The 15,734-nt window shown below is 43.2% G+C and overlaps 1 protein-coding gene across 1 annotated transcript; it reads left to right on the top strand.

The window, feature by feature from the left end:
• Positions 1 to 5,356: 5,356 nt before the first annotated feature.
• On the top strand, positions 5,357 to 13,427 carry CENPA (centromere protein A). The gene is made up of 5 exons (XM_082428083.1): positions 5,357 to 5,604; positions 10,662 to 10,771; positions 11,304 to 11,381; positions 11,668 to 11,823; positions 12,197 to 13,427. Exons 1-4 carry the CDS (start codon positions 5,511 to 5,513, stop codon positions 11,800 to 11,802), a joined length of 417 nt encoding a protein of 138 aa, XP_082284209.1. The 5' UTR covers positions 5,357 to 5,510; the 3' UTR covers positions 11,803 to 11,823; positions 12,197 to 13,427.
• The last annotated feature ends 2,307 nt before the right edge of the window (positions 13,428 to 15,734 follow it).

The raw sequence follows: 15,734 nt of genomic DNA, 5'->3' as shown, positions 1-15,734 counted from the left end.
AAAAGGAGGCCACTTCGGCGGCGTTCACTCATCTTTCAGTCACTTACTGCTGTTCAGGAAGGGTGAGACCTGGCAGGATGCCAGCCCCAGCCCCACATATACACAGGGACTGGCCCTGGCCTCTCCAGAAACCAGAATTCTCTTCCTTGGGCCAGCTTCTCATTCTCCCAGAAGTGCCGAATCCTGCTCTGAGGTGACTCTCCTGGTGCTCATTTTGATCCTGGCTTTGATGCTGGATGATGGGTCACCTCACAATTAGGTAACTTGTCTCTCTTTCATACTCTGTTTCCTGGGGTCAGTCCACAAGTTCATCTGGCTTAGAAACTGGATGAAGAGTAGGACTATTAGGAGCTGTTAAAAAAGGCTTTTTTTCTACATTCCCTGCTGCTCTCTTTGGTCTGATCTACTCCTACAACCACCAGAATAATTCTCCCAGGCCCCACACCCTGAGATTCTTCAGTTCACTCTCCATCAAGATACCACAGTAACTCCATGTTCCTGGCAGTCTCCCTGGAAAGAGACCAGGAGCTGTCAGGGCAAAACCTCTTTCTGACATTGGGAGGATCACCAAACTAAAAGAAGCTTCTAGCCCTCCTGTATCAACTAGCTTCCATCTCTCATGCTTCTTCCCCCAGATCCCAGCAGGGATCCAGGAGTATGAGTGGGGCTGGCTGGTTTTTTCTCATCTTTAAGTCACTATTCATCTCCTCTCCAGTTTACATGAAGGCAGAGAAGCTTCTTGAACTTCAGTCAAGACACTCATTGAAGCCAGCCACTGTGTGTTCAGTTACGGAACAGAACAAAATCGAAGACTACTAATGGCATGCTGGGAATATATCCACAAATACTGTCTAAAAAGCAAGGAACAATTATTCACCAATGAATTGGAGAGACTAGAAGAAATCAATAAATTCCTAGAAACATAGAACCTACCAGGAGGAAATAGAAAATCTGAACAAACCAATTACTAGTAAGGAGATTGAATCAGTAATCAAAAGCCTCCCAAGAAACAAAGGTCCAGGACCAAACGGGTTCACTGGTGAATTCTACCAAACATTCAAAGAAGAATTAATACCAACCCTTCTCAAACTCTTCCAAAAAAAAAAAAAAAAAAAAAAAAAGAGAAGAGAAGGGAACTCTTCCAAACTCATTTTATGAGGCTAGCATTACCCTGATACCAAAACCAGACAAGGAAACCATAAGAAAAGAAACTTACAGGCCAATATCCCTGATGAACATAGATGCAAAAATCCTCAACAAAATATTAGCAAACTGAATTCATCAATACATTAAAAGGATCATAGTGGGATTGATGATCAGTCCCACCATGATCAAGTGGGATTTATTCCGGAGATGCAAGGATGTTTCCACATCTGCAAATCAGTCAGTGTGATACACCACATTAACAAAATAAAGGATAAAAATCATATGATCATCTCATAGATGCAGAAAAAGCATTTGACAAAATTCAACATCCATTTATGATAAAAACTCTCAACAAAGTGGGTATAGAGGGAATGTATCTCAACATAATAAAGGCCATATATTACAAGCCCACAGCTAACATCACACTGAATGATGAAAAAAGCTGAAAGCTTTAACTCTAAGGTTGGGAATGAGACAGTTTTTCCCACTCTTGCCACTTTTATTCAACATAGTATTGGAAGCCCTAGATAAAGCAATTAGGCAAGAGAAAGAAAGGAAAGGATCCAAGTTGGAAAGGAGGAAGAAAAACTGTCACTATTTGTAAATGACATATTATGTATAGAAAACCTTAAAGACACCATCAAAAAACTGTTAGAACTAATAAATTCAGTAAAGTTGCAGGATACAAAATCAATACACAAAAATCTGTTGCATTTATATACACTAACAAACTATCAGAAAGAGAAATTAAGAAAACAATCCCATTTACAATTGCATCAAAAAGACAGAATACCCAGGAATAAATTTAACCAAGGAGGCGAAAGACCTGTATACTGAAAACTACAAGACTTTCATTTAATGAAAGAAATTGAAGACACAAATAAATGGAAAGATATTCCACGTTCATGGATTGGAAGAATTAATATTGTTAAAATGTTCATACCATCCAAAGCAATCTACAGATTCAATGCCTATCAGATTCAATCCTACAAAACTCCAATGGCATTCTTCACAGAAATAGAACAAAAAATGCAAAATTTGTAAGGAACCACAAAAGACCCCAAATAGCCAATGCAATCTTGAGAGAGAAGAACAAAACTGAAGGCATCACATTCCCTGATTTCAAACTAGACTACAAAGCTATAATAATTAAAACAGTATGGTATTGGCCTAAAGACAGACACATAGATTAATGGACCAGAATAGAGAGCCCAGAAATAAACCTGCACATACATGGTCAATTAATTTATGACAAAGGAGCCAAGACTATACAATGGGGAAAAGAACCGTCTCTTTAGTAAATGGTGTTGGGAAAACTGGACAGCAACATGCAAAAGAATGAAACTGGACCACTGTCTTACACTATACACAAAAATTAACTCAAAATGGATTAAGACTTGAACATAAGGCCTGAAAGCATATAACTGCTAGAGGAAAACAACAAGTTCCTTGACATAGGTCTTGACAATGGTTTTTTGAATCTGACAACAAAAGCAAAGGCAACAAAAGCAAAAATAAATAAGTAGGACCACTTCAAACTAAAAAGCTTCAGCACAGCAAAGGGAGCCATCAACGAAATAAAAAGGCAACCTACTGAATGGGAGAAAACATTTGCAAATTATGTATCTGATCATGGATTAATATCCAAAATATATAAAGAATGCATACAACTCAATGGTGAGAACGAATAAACAATTCGATTTATAAATGGGCAAATGGGGACTTCCCTGGCAGTCCAGTGGTTAAGACTCCATGCTTCCATTCAGAGGGCACGGGTTCGATCCCTGGTCAGGAAACTAAGATCCCACATGTCCTGCGGCGTGGCCAAAAATAAAATAAAAATGGTCAAATGATCTGAGCAGACATTGTTCCGAAGAAGACATACAGATGGCCAACAAGGACATGAAAACATGCTCAACATCATTAATCATCAGGAAAATGCAAATCAAAACCACAGTGAGATACCACCTCACATCTGTTAGAAGGGCTATTATCAAAAAGACAAGAAATAACAAGTTTTGGGGAGGATGTGGAGAAAAGGGACAACTTGTGCGCTATTGGTGGGAGTAAATTAGTGCAGCCACTGTGGAAAATTGTATGGAGGTTCCTGGAAAAATTAAAAATAGAACAACCATGTGATTGAGCGATTCTACTTCTGGGTATTCAAAGGAAACAAAAACACTAACCTGAAAAGATATATGCACCTTTGTGTTCATTGCAGCATTATTTACAATAACCAAGATTTGGAAACACCTAAGTGTTCATCAATGGATGAACGGATAAAGAAATTGTGGTATATATATATATATATATATATATATATATATATATATATATATATATATTCACAATGGAATATTATTCGGGCATAAAAAGAAGAAATCTTGCCATCTGCAACAACATGGATGAACCTCAAGGGCATTATGCTAAGTGAAATAAGTCAGAGAAAGACAATACTGTATGATCTCACTTATATGTGGAATCTTAAAAAAAAAAAAAACACTCTATTTTCTACCTTTGTTTTCTACTTATTTCTAATAGAGCAAAGAAGGCACTCTAGGTCTAAAGCAGAATAAATGAGTGAAGATTTGCTTCATCCTGAGGACTGGTGTAGTAGGACTTCTTGCCTCTGTGTCACTGAAAAACAACTATCCTTCTGTGATTTGACTGCATCTCAATGGGTTCAACCAAACATTCCTTTCCTTTCCTTCCTCCCCTCCCCTTCCCCCCTCCTCTACTCTTTCTTTCTCCCTTTCTTTCTTTCTTTCTTTCTCTTTCTTTCTTATTGTGGTGAAATATACACAACATTAAAACTCACCATATTGACCATTATTAAGTGTACAATTCAGTGGCATTAAGAACATTCACATTTGTTGTGCAATCATCACCCATCTCCAGAACTTTTTCATCTTCCCAAACTGAAACTCTGTACCCATTAAACAATAATTCCCCTTTCCTCCCTTCCCCCAGCCCCTAGCAACCACCATCCTACCTTTCTGTCTCTATGAATTTGACTACTCTAGGCATCTCATGTAAGTGGAATCATACAATATTGGTCCTTTTGTATCTCATTTATTTTGTTTAACATAATACCTTCAGGACTCATCCATGTTGTAATATGTATCAAAATTTACTTTCTTCATAAGGCTGAATAATATTCCATTGTATGTATATACCACATTTTATTTATCTATTCATTCACTTGAACATTTTTGGCTATTGTGAATAACACTGCTATGAGCCTTAGTGTACAAATACCTGTTCAAGCCCCTGCTTTTAATTGAATATACATCCAGAAGTGGAATTGCTGGATCATATGGTAATTCTGTGTTTAATCTTTTGACCAATTGCCATACTGTTTTCCACTGTAGCCGCACCATTTTGCGTTCCCACCAGCAGTGAACAAGGGTTCCATAAAATCACTGATTTTGTAACATATTTCCTGATTACAGTGCATGTTAACTGTAGAACATCTAGATAATGTAAAAAAAAAAAAAGTGTAGAATATAAAATCCCCTTTATTCTAACTACCTAGTTCTACATTTGACCTCAATACATATTATCCCCAACAGGAAGGGAAGGGGTCATTTCCCTGTTACGAAAATGCTGGAGAGCGTGATCCAAAAACAGAGCTGAGGCCTGCCCTGCTTGACCTCATGGTCGGAGGCCCCATCCTGGCTGTCCCAGGACCCTAATCATCAATAAGGTTCATGCAGTTAAGCTGACTTCTGAGTCATATTCATGGGCTGCTCCTGGTCTCAGGCGAGACATGGGATGGTCACATTCTCCGTGGGCCCGTCTCCTCATCTTTAAAACCCACCTCAAGATTGATAGAGCAAAACATAAAATGTTTGCGCAAGGTGATTCGTCTAGAGAAACGCGTTCTACACATGTAGCACCAGCTACATCTTCATAATCGAGCTTTCATTTCGCGACCAGAGAGCGCCGGAGGACGTGGGTCTGATCCCTCAAAGATGCGGTCCTGCCCAAGGGAGCGGAGGACTGGAGCAGTTCCCGCCTCATTTCACTTTTCCAAGTCCCCATTGGCTGATTCCTACCATCGATCCGCCTTGTCCCCGCTGTCTTCTCCTATCACCGCCGCCGTTAGCCTCTCGTCCTGTGCTCTCATTGGTCCTCCCCGCAGTCGCTCTGCGCAGGAGCGTTCCAGAGGCAGCCACTGGGAGTCGCTGGATTCGGTTTTTAAAAAACGCCGGCAGTGAATCCGCGGTGGAGCGGGCAATTTGAACGCCACACATCCGGGGCACGCAGCCGGGGCGCTGCTGGCCCTCCCCTGGACCCCAGCCTCTGCCTCCGGACCCGGAAGGCCGAGAAGGAGCCGCGGTCCGCAACCCTGAGCGCCAACCATGGGCCCGCGCCGCCGGATCCGCAAGCCCGAAGCCCCAAGGAGGCGCGCCGCGAGCCCGGCTCCTGCCCCACCCCGGCCGGGCCCATCCTTAGGTAACCCGCCGTGATCCCTTTCCCTCCGAGCCGGCCTCCCTGCAGCCTGTCTGTGAGGTGGGTACGGCCGGGTCCGCGTGCCCATTTCACAGACGAAAAAACCGATGCTCGCTTGCTGAGCCTGGGGTCCAGCCCAGTCTCCTGACTCCCAGTCCGCTGGCCTTCCTCTGCAGGGGGGGCCAAAGCGGTTCTGCCGTCCAGTATCCGCTCCGGGACGGCCCAAGGTCCAAGACCGGGGAGGGACTGGGGAAGGTAGTTCTGAGGAGGAGAAAGGACTGGCCCAGACAGTATTCTTGATTCTACTAACGTGTATTGAGTGCTTACCACTAACTAGGCATTGTGTTAAACTCTTTATATGAATTAACTCAACTTTATATTGTGCCCATTTTACAGATGAGACAACTGAGGCACAGACAGACCTGATAATTTGAACAAGGTCACCCAGCTTGTTCCCGCAGACACGGGATTTTAAAAAATCGGTGTTTGTGCTTTTTTCAAATGCAAAAGTATTGGCTGCTTTTTGTGACAATTTCAAACAACAGTTCTAATTTTAGAAGGTGCCTTTCCAGGTGTTTTTGGTTTTTTGTTTTGTTTTTTTCCTTCAGTGAGTGGCTGTATTGGTCCTTAACCAAAGTGCCCTAACTCAGACGGTGCTCTCACCTTGTTCCCTTCCAGAGGTAGCATGCCTGGAAAGAAGGCTGGTCTGTGGTCCTTAGTTTCTGTGCTGTGGTCTGGTGGATGGGATACCCACAAACAAGAACTGTGGCAGCAACTGCTTTACTTGTCTTCTGCTCCATAGCTAAGAGCAGGGTGAAGAAAGTATTATTGGTTATTTATAGATGTTGCTATTGTGAATGGGTTGTTTTTTGGGTTTTTTTTTTTTTGGTTTTTTTTTTTTAATACTTCTTAAGGCCTTGACTTTTTTTTTTTAATTAATTAATTTATTTATTTATTTATTTTTGGCTGTGTTGGGTCTTCGTTTCTGTGCGAGGTCTTTCTCTAGTTGCGGCAAGCGGGGGCCACCCTTCATCGCGGTGCGTGGGCCTCTCACTGTCACGGCCTCTCTTGTTGTGGAACACAAGCTCCAGACGCACAGACTCAGTAGTTGTGGAGTTGTGGCTCACGGGCCTAGTTGCTCCGCGGCATGTGGGATCTTCCCAGACCAGGGCTTGAACCCGTGTCCCCTGCATTGGCAGGCAGATTCTCAACCACTGGGCCACCAGGGAAGCCCTAGGTTGTTTTTGTTTTTGTTTCTTTCCTTAACATAAATAACCTTTGCATCTAGCTAACTTGCTGAATTCTCTTGTTAATCCTGAGTCTTTCAGTTGCTTTAATTGAAATTTTTAAGTGGACCATTATACTGTTTGCAAGTAATGACTTTTGAGTCTTCTTTTCATTTTTATATATTTTATTTCTTATTTTATTGTTAGTGAGGCCCTGAGACTAGTGTTGAAATAAGAGCAATGTTTTGGTCATCTTTGTCTCATTTGTAATTTTAGCAGGAATATTGTCACATATGATGTTCACTGTTGCTTCTGGATGTAGAAGCATCCTTACAACTCCAGTCCCCTGATTCACTCTCAGCTCAGGATGACCTTGCCTCATGCTTCACTGAGGAGATAGAAGCCTCCAGACTGGATTCCCCTTTATCTTCTCACAACAGAGAACCTAGGTGACCCCTTTCCATCAAAAGCCACTCTTCCTCCTACATGAGCTCTTGGTCATATTCTTCTGTCACCTTCCCAGGGGCTTTCTGTTATCCTTACCACCTGCACTTGGAAGTAAATTCATACTCCTTACATTGGCATTTGGCAGATGTGCTCTGCTATTAATGTTCTAAAGAAAAGGGCACCCCACATCCCCGGCTCCCTCATACTCCCCATTTCTCACTTCTGCCCTTCACAGCTACCCTTTTATTTTTTTATTTTTTTAAATTAATTAATTTCTTTTATTTATTTATTTTTGGCTGCGTTGGGTCTTCCCCGCTGCGTGCGTGCTTTCTCTAGCCACGGAGAGCCGGGGTTACTCCTCGTTGCAGGGCGCGGGCTTCTCATCGCGGCGGCCTCTCCCGTTGCAGAGCGCGGGCTCCAGGCACGCGGGCCTCCATAGTTGTGGCTCGCGGACTCTAGAGCACAGGCTCAGTAGTTGTGGCGCACGGGCTCTGTTGCTCTGCGGCGTGTGGGAACCTCGACCAGGGCCCGAACCCCTGCCCCCCGCATTGGCAGGCGGACTCCCACCCACTGCGCCACCAGGGAAGCCCCACAGCTACCCTTTTTAGAACAGCCAGACTTAAGTCTACAGACGTGTCTGTTTCCCCTGTTCCCAGACACCCTTCAACCCATTCCAGTCTGACTCCCCACAAGCACTACCCCTACTTCAGTGCCCTTGAACTGCTGTTGTGAAGGTCACCAGCTACTTTCATGTTGCCAACTTTATTAGACATGCCTGTGTCCTTCTCTTACCCTGTCTCTCAGAAGCACTCGACACAGTGGGTAATTTCTTCTTCAAAACACTCCATCCCCCTGGCTCCGTGATACACACACTCTGCAGTTTCTGCTCAGCGGTTTTTACTGCCTGTGCCACCTCTCTTCAGCATGTTGATGTTGGACTTCCATGGTCTACTTTTCCTTTCTTTCCCTTCCCCAGGTGGGCTCATCCCTCCCCGTGGCTCCAGTACCATTCATACACTGACAGTTCTCACATTTATAGCTCCACCCCACATCTGTCCTCTGACCCCGCACACCTACATCCAACGGCCTTTCTACTCGAAGACTCTTGGGTACGTCACACTAAACACATCTAAAAGCCCACTTTTGGTTACTCCCCTCCTGCCGCTTCATCCCCGTTTTCCCCCATTTCAGGAAATGGCATAGCCACTCACAGGATCGTTTAAGCCAGAAACCTGGGAGAGATTTTTCATCTTGCCCCCATATCCATCCAATCCAAATGTAAGCTCAGGCACTTCCACCTCCACATCACATCTAATCATGCCACTCATTGCCTTCTCCACTCCCACCAGCCTAGTCCAAGCCCCCAGCACCCTAACCTGGCTATGACTTCCCTTCCACTCTTGTCCCTTTTCGGTTCTTTCCTTACGCAGCAACTGGAATGATCTTTAAATGTAAGTGGATCATCTCTCCGTCCTGCTTAAAGCTCTTCTGTGGCTTCCCATTACTTTAGGATTAAATCTCAACTCCTTATGTCAGATTTTAAGACCCAACTATTGAATGTTTAATCCCAGTTCTTTCCCATGATCTCTCTAATTGGTTACTTTTCACAAGCACTCGTTCCTGAGTCATAGACTTCACATCTTCCCTTACCCCTCTGAGGTTATTATGTGCATTTCTCTTTCTCTCTTTTCTGTGATAACTCAAGTCCCTCTGGTATTGGTTATTTTGTTTGCTGAGTTTGGTCCCTTCCTTTCATGGTGTTGGCCTTTTTACATTGCTTGGTGATCTTTAGTTGTGTTCATCTTTCCATTCTGTGACTGCCGTGTCTGATTATTAAAGGCTGCTTCCAGCGACTGGATTGGGGACTGGTGGTAAGGAGGGAGGCAGGTGCCAGTAGCTCATCTCCTGGGTGTAGGGCCTCCCTCTTTCTCCTAAAAAGTCCCCTGTTTCTTTGGCCCCTGGGATAAAGCCTCCACTGCCAGCGCATCTCTGCATTGCCCCTCTGTCCCCATTTGCTCTTGGCAGCTTGTCTAACACTTGGCAATTAGTTCACCATATTAAATTCCTTCTGTGCAACTACTTGGTGTGGATTCTCTCTTCTTGGCTGGACCATGAATAACATTTCTTCAAAATGTTAGTTTTTGTGGGTTTTTTTTTTTCTTTTTTTTATTTGCTCAACTTCTCAGAGGTTCATTTGTTTTTATTGGCCCTTGGTTTAATTTATGGAGCCAGCTGTACTGTTTTTATTTTACACTCTTTTTCATTAAGTTAGTTTATTATCTTTAATATTTCTTTTGCTCTACCTTCTTTTGATTTACTTTAGTAATTCTCTCCCTAATACGTGAGTTGAACACTTAGCGGAATTATCTTTTAATGTTCTTGTTTTCTCGTAGATAGATCTTGAGGCTGTACATTTTCCTTTAGGACTATTTGGCTATATCGCTTAAGTTTTAAGGTGTAGACTTTTTATTTTTATTCATTTCTAAATAGTCTAATTTCAGTGAATTTTCCTCTTTAAGACGAGAGTTAGAAGAATTTTTATTTTTTATATTTTTGTTTTTTTAATTTCTGATCAGAGTTTGACTTTTTTGATTTCTACTTTTAGGAATGCTTTTAAGATTTTTTTGTCTTTTTTTGTTGTTGTTGAAACTAGGCTTTGAGCCAAAGGCTCTGACTTCATAGCCCAAAGGCCCGACACTGGCACTGAGTTATGCCACTTCTGAGCTCCCACCTTGGCCGCTAACATGCTCTGGCCAACTGTCTTAACCTCTCTGGGCCTCAGGATAACAGAGACAAGGGAATTGTACTAGATAATCTCTCAGATTCCTTCCAGCTCTTAAAAAATACCTAAAAATTGGACTTCCCTGGTGGTCCAGTGGTTAAGACTCCGTGCTTCCAATGCAGGGGGCGCCTGTTCGATCCCTGGTTGGGGAACTAAGATCCCACGTGCTGTGCGGCAGGGCCAAAAAAAACCTAAAAACAAAATTGGAAACTGGGTTTCCAATCCAGGTGGGAAAGATAGAGGAGATGCACGGAGTACTGTGGGCCCAGAGGAGGGAAGTGACCCATCGGTTTGGAAGGGATTGGGAGTCAGGAAAGGCTGCATGGAAGAGTCGGCATTTAAAATAAGACCCTCAGAGGATCATCACTGAGGGTCAATAGGACCCTCAAAGGATCACTTATTCATTCATTTAACAAAAATTTATTTAGCACCAACCACTGTTCTCCAGTTGCTGAAGATAACCGCAATGACTACAATAGACAAAAATCCCTGCTTTGGGGGAGCCTATTATATACAGTCTACGATTTGGTAGTTTGACAGCCAGGTTGCAATGCACCACCCGTTTTCCACTGCATTTTACTGTCTGACCCAACTCTTTTGCTCAGGCGCTCCCTCCCGTCCACTTGCTCGCCGGAAATATCGGGTTCTGAAGGAGATCCGAACTCTTCAGAAGAGCACACACCTGTTGTTAAGGAAGAACCCCTTCGGCCGCCTGGTGAGCTCCAGGGAGCTTCCCGCCAACCCCCATGCCGCCTCCTTTCTTTAAATTTCCCAGGTATTGGGCCCCTATCGCCTCTTGCCCAAATGGCAAGGGACCTCTTCTCTAGCCTGGTCGGGGACTCTTCATCTTCTGAAAACATGAGCCCACCAATTCTTAGCCCACCAAGAATTAGCCCAATCTAATTCTTTATGGAATTAATTTCTAACCCCTACCACCTTTGAACTGTGTTCTTTGATTACGTAAAAGGAACTCTCTCATCCAACTACCCTTTCATCCCTTGTCTTGCCCTGAGAGATTGTCTCCTCCTCTCCCCACCACCAATGAGGAGAGACGGGCCAATCTCTAAGCTCCCTGGAGTTGACACCAGCTACTAGTTAGGTTCTATGATTAAGGGCCAGGAAGGAATAACGGAAATGAAGATTCATGGAGACTCATGGAGAGAGTCTGTCTTCTCTTGACTCTCCTTTTACTCTCTACTCCTCCCCACTCCCCTTCTCCCTTGCTCCCCATCCCCACTCCTTCGCAGGCAAGAGAAATATGTGTTATATTCACTCGTGGTGTGGACTTCAATTGGCAAGCCCAGGCCCTGTTGGCCCTACAAGAGGTAAGAAGGGGGCCAAGGTACAGTTGGGTGAGGGGTGAGTATGGGAGAAAGGCGAGGCTAAATCTCACCTCCTTGAAAAGAACAACAAGGGACACCCAGGGTTTGGAGGCTAGGTTCTCATTTGGTGGTAGTGGGATTCCCAGGCAAAGTTCAGTCTCGTTCTGTGAATAGTCCTTCCCCGCAGTCCTTTGAGCCCTTAGAGACTGAGTTTAGCGGGTCTCTCAGCAAAAAGCAGCCCATGCCCCCTCGTCTGTGTCAGTCTTTCTGCTTCTCTTTCTGTCCGCAGGCAGCAGAAGCGTTTCTAGTTCATCTCTTTGAGGATGCCTATCTCCTCTCCTTACATGCCGGCCGTGTCACTCTCTTCCCGAAGGATGTGCAGCTGGCCAGGAGGATCCGAGGCATTCAGGAAGGGCTCGGCTGAGCTCCTGCCGCCCGTGACTCTGTAAGCTTTTCCTGCTCACCAGAGAGTGAGTGCACTTTGGGGGAAGAACACCTAGCTTCTCATCACTGTGGTGGGAGTTTCTGTGAAGGAATCTTCCTTCTCCATCCTTAGTCCTTTGCTGCCTCGCCTTCCCTTTGTTCTCTAGGAAATGTTTGACCTAGTTTTAACTTGAATGCTTGGGATTCTGTGGCTCATGCCCTTTTGTACAACGTTAAATAAAGATATTTTTCAGTTGAGTAATGACCAGACAACCTGAATCTCTGACAGAGTTAATCCTCTCCATTTTACAAGGACCAAATGACCTCGTTTTGATTAAAACAAAGTTCTTATTTTTGAAAATGCCTTGTTAGTAATTGTGATTCCTGTGTTTCAGGGATGATACCGGGGACTCTGCCCGTAACTAGGGCCAGATTGCGGAGTACAAGGTGCTGCCTGGACTTGCTGTCTCTGAGCAGAGTGTGTGTGTTGCTTTTGTAATTAGGTTTTTTTAAGAAGGAGAAGACTGCATGGCTTTCCTCTGTAACAGAGGTAATACATGACAGAATGAACACATTCCAAAAGTCCTGACAATAATTTCAGATGAAGAGACTCCAAGTTTGACTTCACTTTGCAAATTTTTCACACACCTGATGATTTGGAAGACATCAGATTTTCTAGGTTATGAGAGAAAAGGATATCTACTGATTATTTTAGATCTTTCTGTACCATTTAAATTTTGTACCATATGTATATTTACTTTTATTTAAAACATAAGGGGAAAAATAAGAGAAGACCACTTCAGCCAGTTGCCTGGAAGAGCCTGGCGCGTCCAGCATACAAATCTCTGTCCCTCAGATTGACTTCATCATTAGTGGCAGCAGCAAGTTCCTGTGTGGATTGTGCCTGTCGACAGATTATATAGCTTTTCAAAACCTCAATTGGGATGAAAACAGGAAATCGTTAAGGTTTGATGTTCTGGCTCCTTCTGGTAAATTCCTATCAAAATCATTCAGAAATTCTAGCTTGTAGAATTTATTTTATTCTTATTTGCAAGTCATAGACGATGTATCATAATTTATACTGCAGAATTTTTCATTCCAGGACTTTTAAGAGCCTTTTCAATGTTTTTACAGGTATTTTTTATAACTCCCTTGTGGAGAGATAATAAAAATAATTCTTTAATGAGAAAAAGTTGAAGCGAAGTCACTATTATACAGAGTTTATACTGTGTCCTTTGCGTGTTAGCGTTAAGTTCTTCATTTGGACACTTTGCCAACAGCCACAATTTAAACAAGAGAATTCAGGGATGTGTTTTTGTCTCTGGTGGAGTAGAGCGTGAGCAGATAAAAACCTTGCCCATCTCTTGTAACTGAAAGCAGTTTAAGAGATTTCCAGAGAAATGGGAAGTGCCACCCGAAGACTTTTAGATATTGTGTGTGGTGAAAATGATTAGTGAGGGCGGACACTAATAATGATGTGTCGGCCAACTGAGAGACAAACTGAAGGGAAAAGGACCAAGTTCTGGTGTGTGGTAGATTTTAACCCTTTGGAAAAACCGTTTCCTGTTCGACATCAACTCATTTTTATGTAGACATTGGAATAAAGCTTACCTATCTATGACTATATTTAAAGTTCTTGTCAGTATGTTATTAATCAGAAGATTATACGCTTCCTCTAGTTTTCTTTAAATGGACACTTCTCTGCTCTCTTAAAATTGTACTAACCAGGACCCCACTGTAACACATGGTCACATGTCACATGCAAATGCCAGGCAGGATGTGTGCTCAGCACCACAGAGTATTTATACAGTAACGTGAGAATAAGTAATTTACACCATGATAATGTTATATGATATCATTACAATTTACTGTAAACTTTGAGCACTTACATTGCTGATGTTGCTGGCGCTTTGTTTTTGTTTTTCTCTACTTTCTGGGTGATTTCACCAACATTATGTTCTAACCTTTCCATTGAGTTTTTTATTTCTGCTTTCACATTTTTTAATATCCAAGAACTCTCTTATTTTTTGAATGTTTTTTATAGCATCCCAATCAGTATTTACTCAAAAAAAAAAACCAATCTAGATATTTCAAGCCAAGTGGAATTTAATGGAAGGGATTGGTTAAATGATGTCAAGAGGGCTGGAAGAGCTAAAGGGAAGAGAGGACGCTACCCCAGGGTCAGGAAGCTTCCAGTGCTCAAAGCCCACACTCACTGCTGCTCAGCTGGAAGCATGGCCCCCGCCACCACTGCGTTAGAACCACACCAATGCTACTGAGCAGGAATAAGGAGCCCCCGCTCCAGCCAATGCTGCTGCAGCCACCACTGACACCAGGGAAGCTCCTGTCATCCGCTGCTGCTTCTGCTGCCAAAGGCACTACCAAAACAACAGAGAAATGTCTCAACTCCCACCTGCCAGGCCCCACCAGCATTTTCCATTGGCAGAACCAAGCCAGAGCAGCTGCAAGGGAGTCTGAGAGCCCAACTGTTGCCTTCTAACCCCCTTGTGTTAGGGACGAGACCTTGAAAGGGTGAGAATGGAGCTTTGAGGGCCAATAGACACAATCTGCAGGACGTGTGCTCTCAGCACCCAATCCCAATCTTGTTTCGTGGATGCAATACCATTTTAAGGATATTTATTATAATTTTGCTACTGGTTTTTGTTTTCTTTTTGCTGCATCATCCTGTTTCCTCTAAGTTGTTTTGTTTTTCCTGTTCTAGTTTCCCTTTCACTTATAAGGTTTTCCTTTAATGTTTAACAATCTTTACGTTTAAAAGTGGGAGACAGAAAAGCTAATAGGTAGATCTGAGCATGTTGGTGGGGCTTGTTGACTTGGAGCTTTACTGTAGAATGGTCAGGTGGGTCTTTTGTTGGGGACACCCTGCTCTCTTAGGCCAGCCAGATCCCCAGGGGAGAATCATCCAACCCTTACCACTTGGACAGCAAAGGCCCAGCTGGGTCTAGGAGCTGAGTGGCGGAGTGCTGAGGATATCCATATGCAAAGTTCACTGTGCATAAGCTTCCTTAATCTCCCTGGCTTTGGCCTCCTGAAGTCCAGAGACTCGATTTTCTCTTCTTTTGAGAATCAGCCTCCAAGCTTCTGCTGGGATGGGGGAAAGAGAGTCACCAGTGACTGAGTGGTAGGAGAGGAACATTTAGGGACTTGTTTCCTAAGCAGTATCTAACCAATCCTCTATTTTAGCCAACCCTCACTCACACCCAGTTGCGGAAGTAATTGATGCTCTTTTGTTCCTGAGCCTTATAAAGATTTTGCCTTGTAGGTTGTGATGGTTCTTAACTTCCCCCACTGCTAGTTTAGGATTCCACTCTCTTGGGTCTGTGAAGTCAGTTTCTACTCATCCATCTGCTTTCTAAGTTTCAGGATTTTTGTTACTGTTTTTTCCTGTCCTGTCTTGCCCATCCTTATGAATTTATGTTGAGCTTCCTATCGTCTATAGGATTGTAGATTGGCAGTTATTTTCTCTCTTTACATGAGAAAGCTGTTCCACTATTTTCTGGGTTCTGTTCTTGCTGTTGAGAAGTCAGCTCTCAGTCCAACAGATGCTCCTTGGAAGCTAATGTTATCTCTGACTTTCTCTTCTTAGAAGATTTTTCTTTGTTTTTGGTGTTCTGCAATGTCATTCTGATGTGTCTAAGTGTGCATTTCTTTTTATTTGTCTTGCTTGGCATTCATTGGGCTTCTTGGGTGTGGATTGATGTCTTTCTATCAATTTTGGAAAATTCTCTCATCAAACACTGCCCCTTTGCATTCTCTCTCTCCTCATTCTGGGATGCCAATTATCTGTTTGCTGGGCCTTCTTCTCACTGCATCCTTAATGTTTCTTCCCCTCTTCTATTTTCCATCTTTTTTCTATCGGTGCTGCATATCTTCTTTCTTCTGTTCTACCCTGTAATTAATTGATTTTCTTTC

This window comes from Balaenoptera physalus (genome assembly GCF_965194825.1).
Source record: "Balaenoptera physalus genome assembly, chromosome: 15".
In the NCBI taxonomy this organism is placed as follows: domain Eukaryota; kingdom Metazoa; phylum Chordata; class Mammalia; order Artiodactyla; family Balaenopteridae; genus Balaenoptera; species Balaenoptera physalus.
Note: the sequence above shows the minus strand (reverse complement) of the source record. Positions and strands in the feature narration are given on the sequence as shown.

Coding starts and splice junctions, on each gene's coding strand:
- CENPA (XM_082428083.1), top strand. CDS start 5,511: ATGGGCCCGCGCCGCCGGATCCGCAAGCCCGAAGCCCCAAGGAGGCGC. Junction 5,605..10,661: donor CCGGCCGGGCCCATCCTTAG/GTAACCCGCCGT, acceptor TCTTTTGCTCAG/GCGCTCCCTCCCGTCCACTT. Junction 10,772..11,303: donor AGAACCCCTTCGGCCGCCTG/GTGAGCTCCAGG, acceptor ACTCCTTCGCAG/GCAAGAGAAATATGTGTTAT.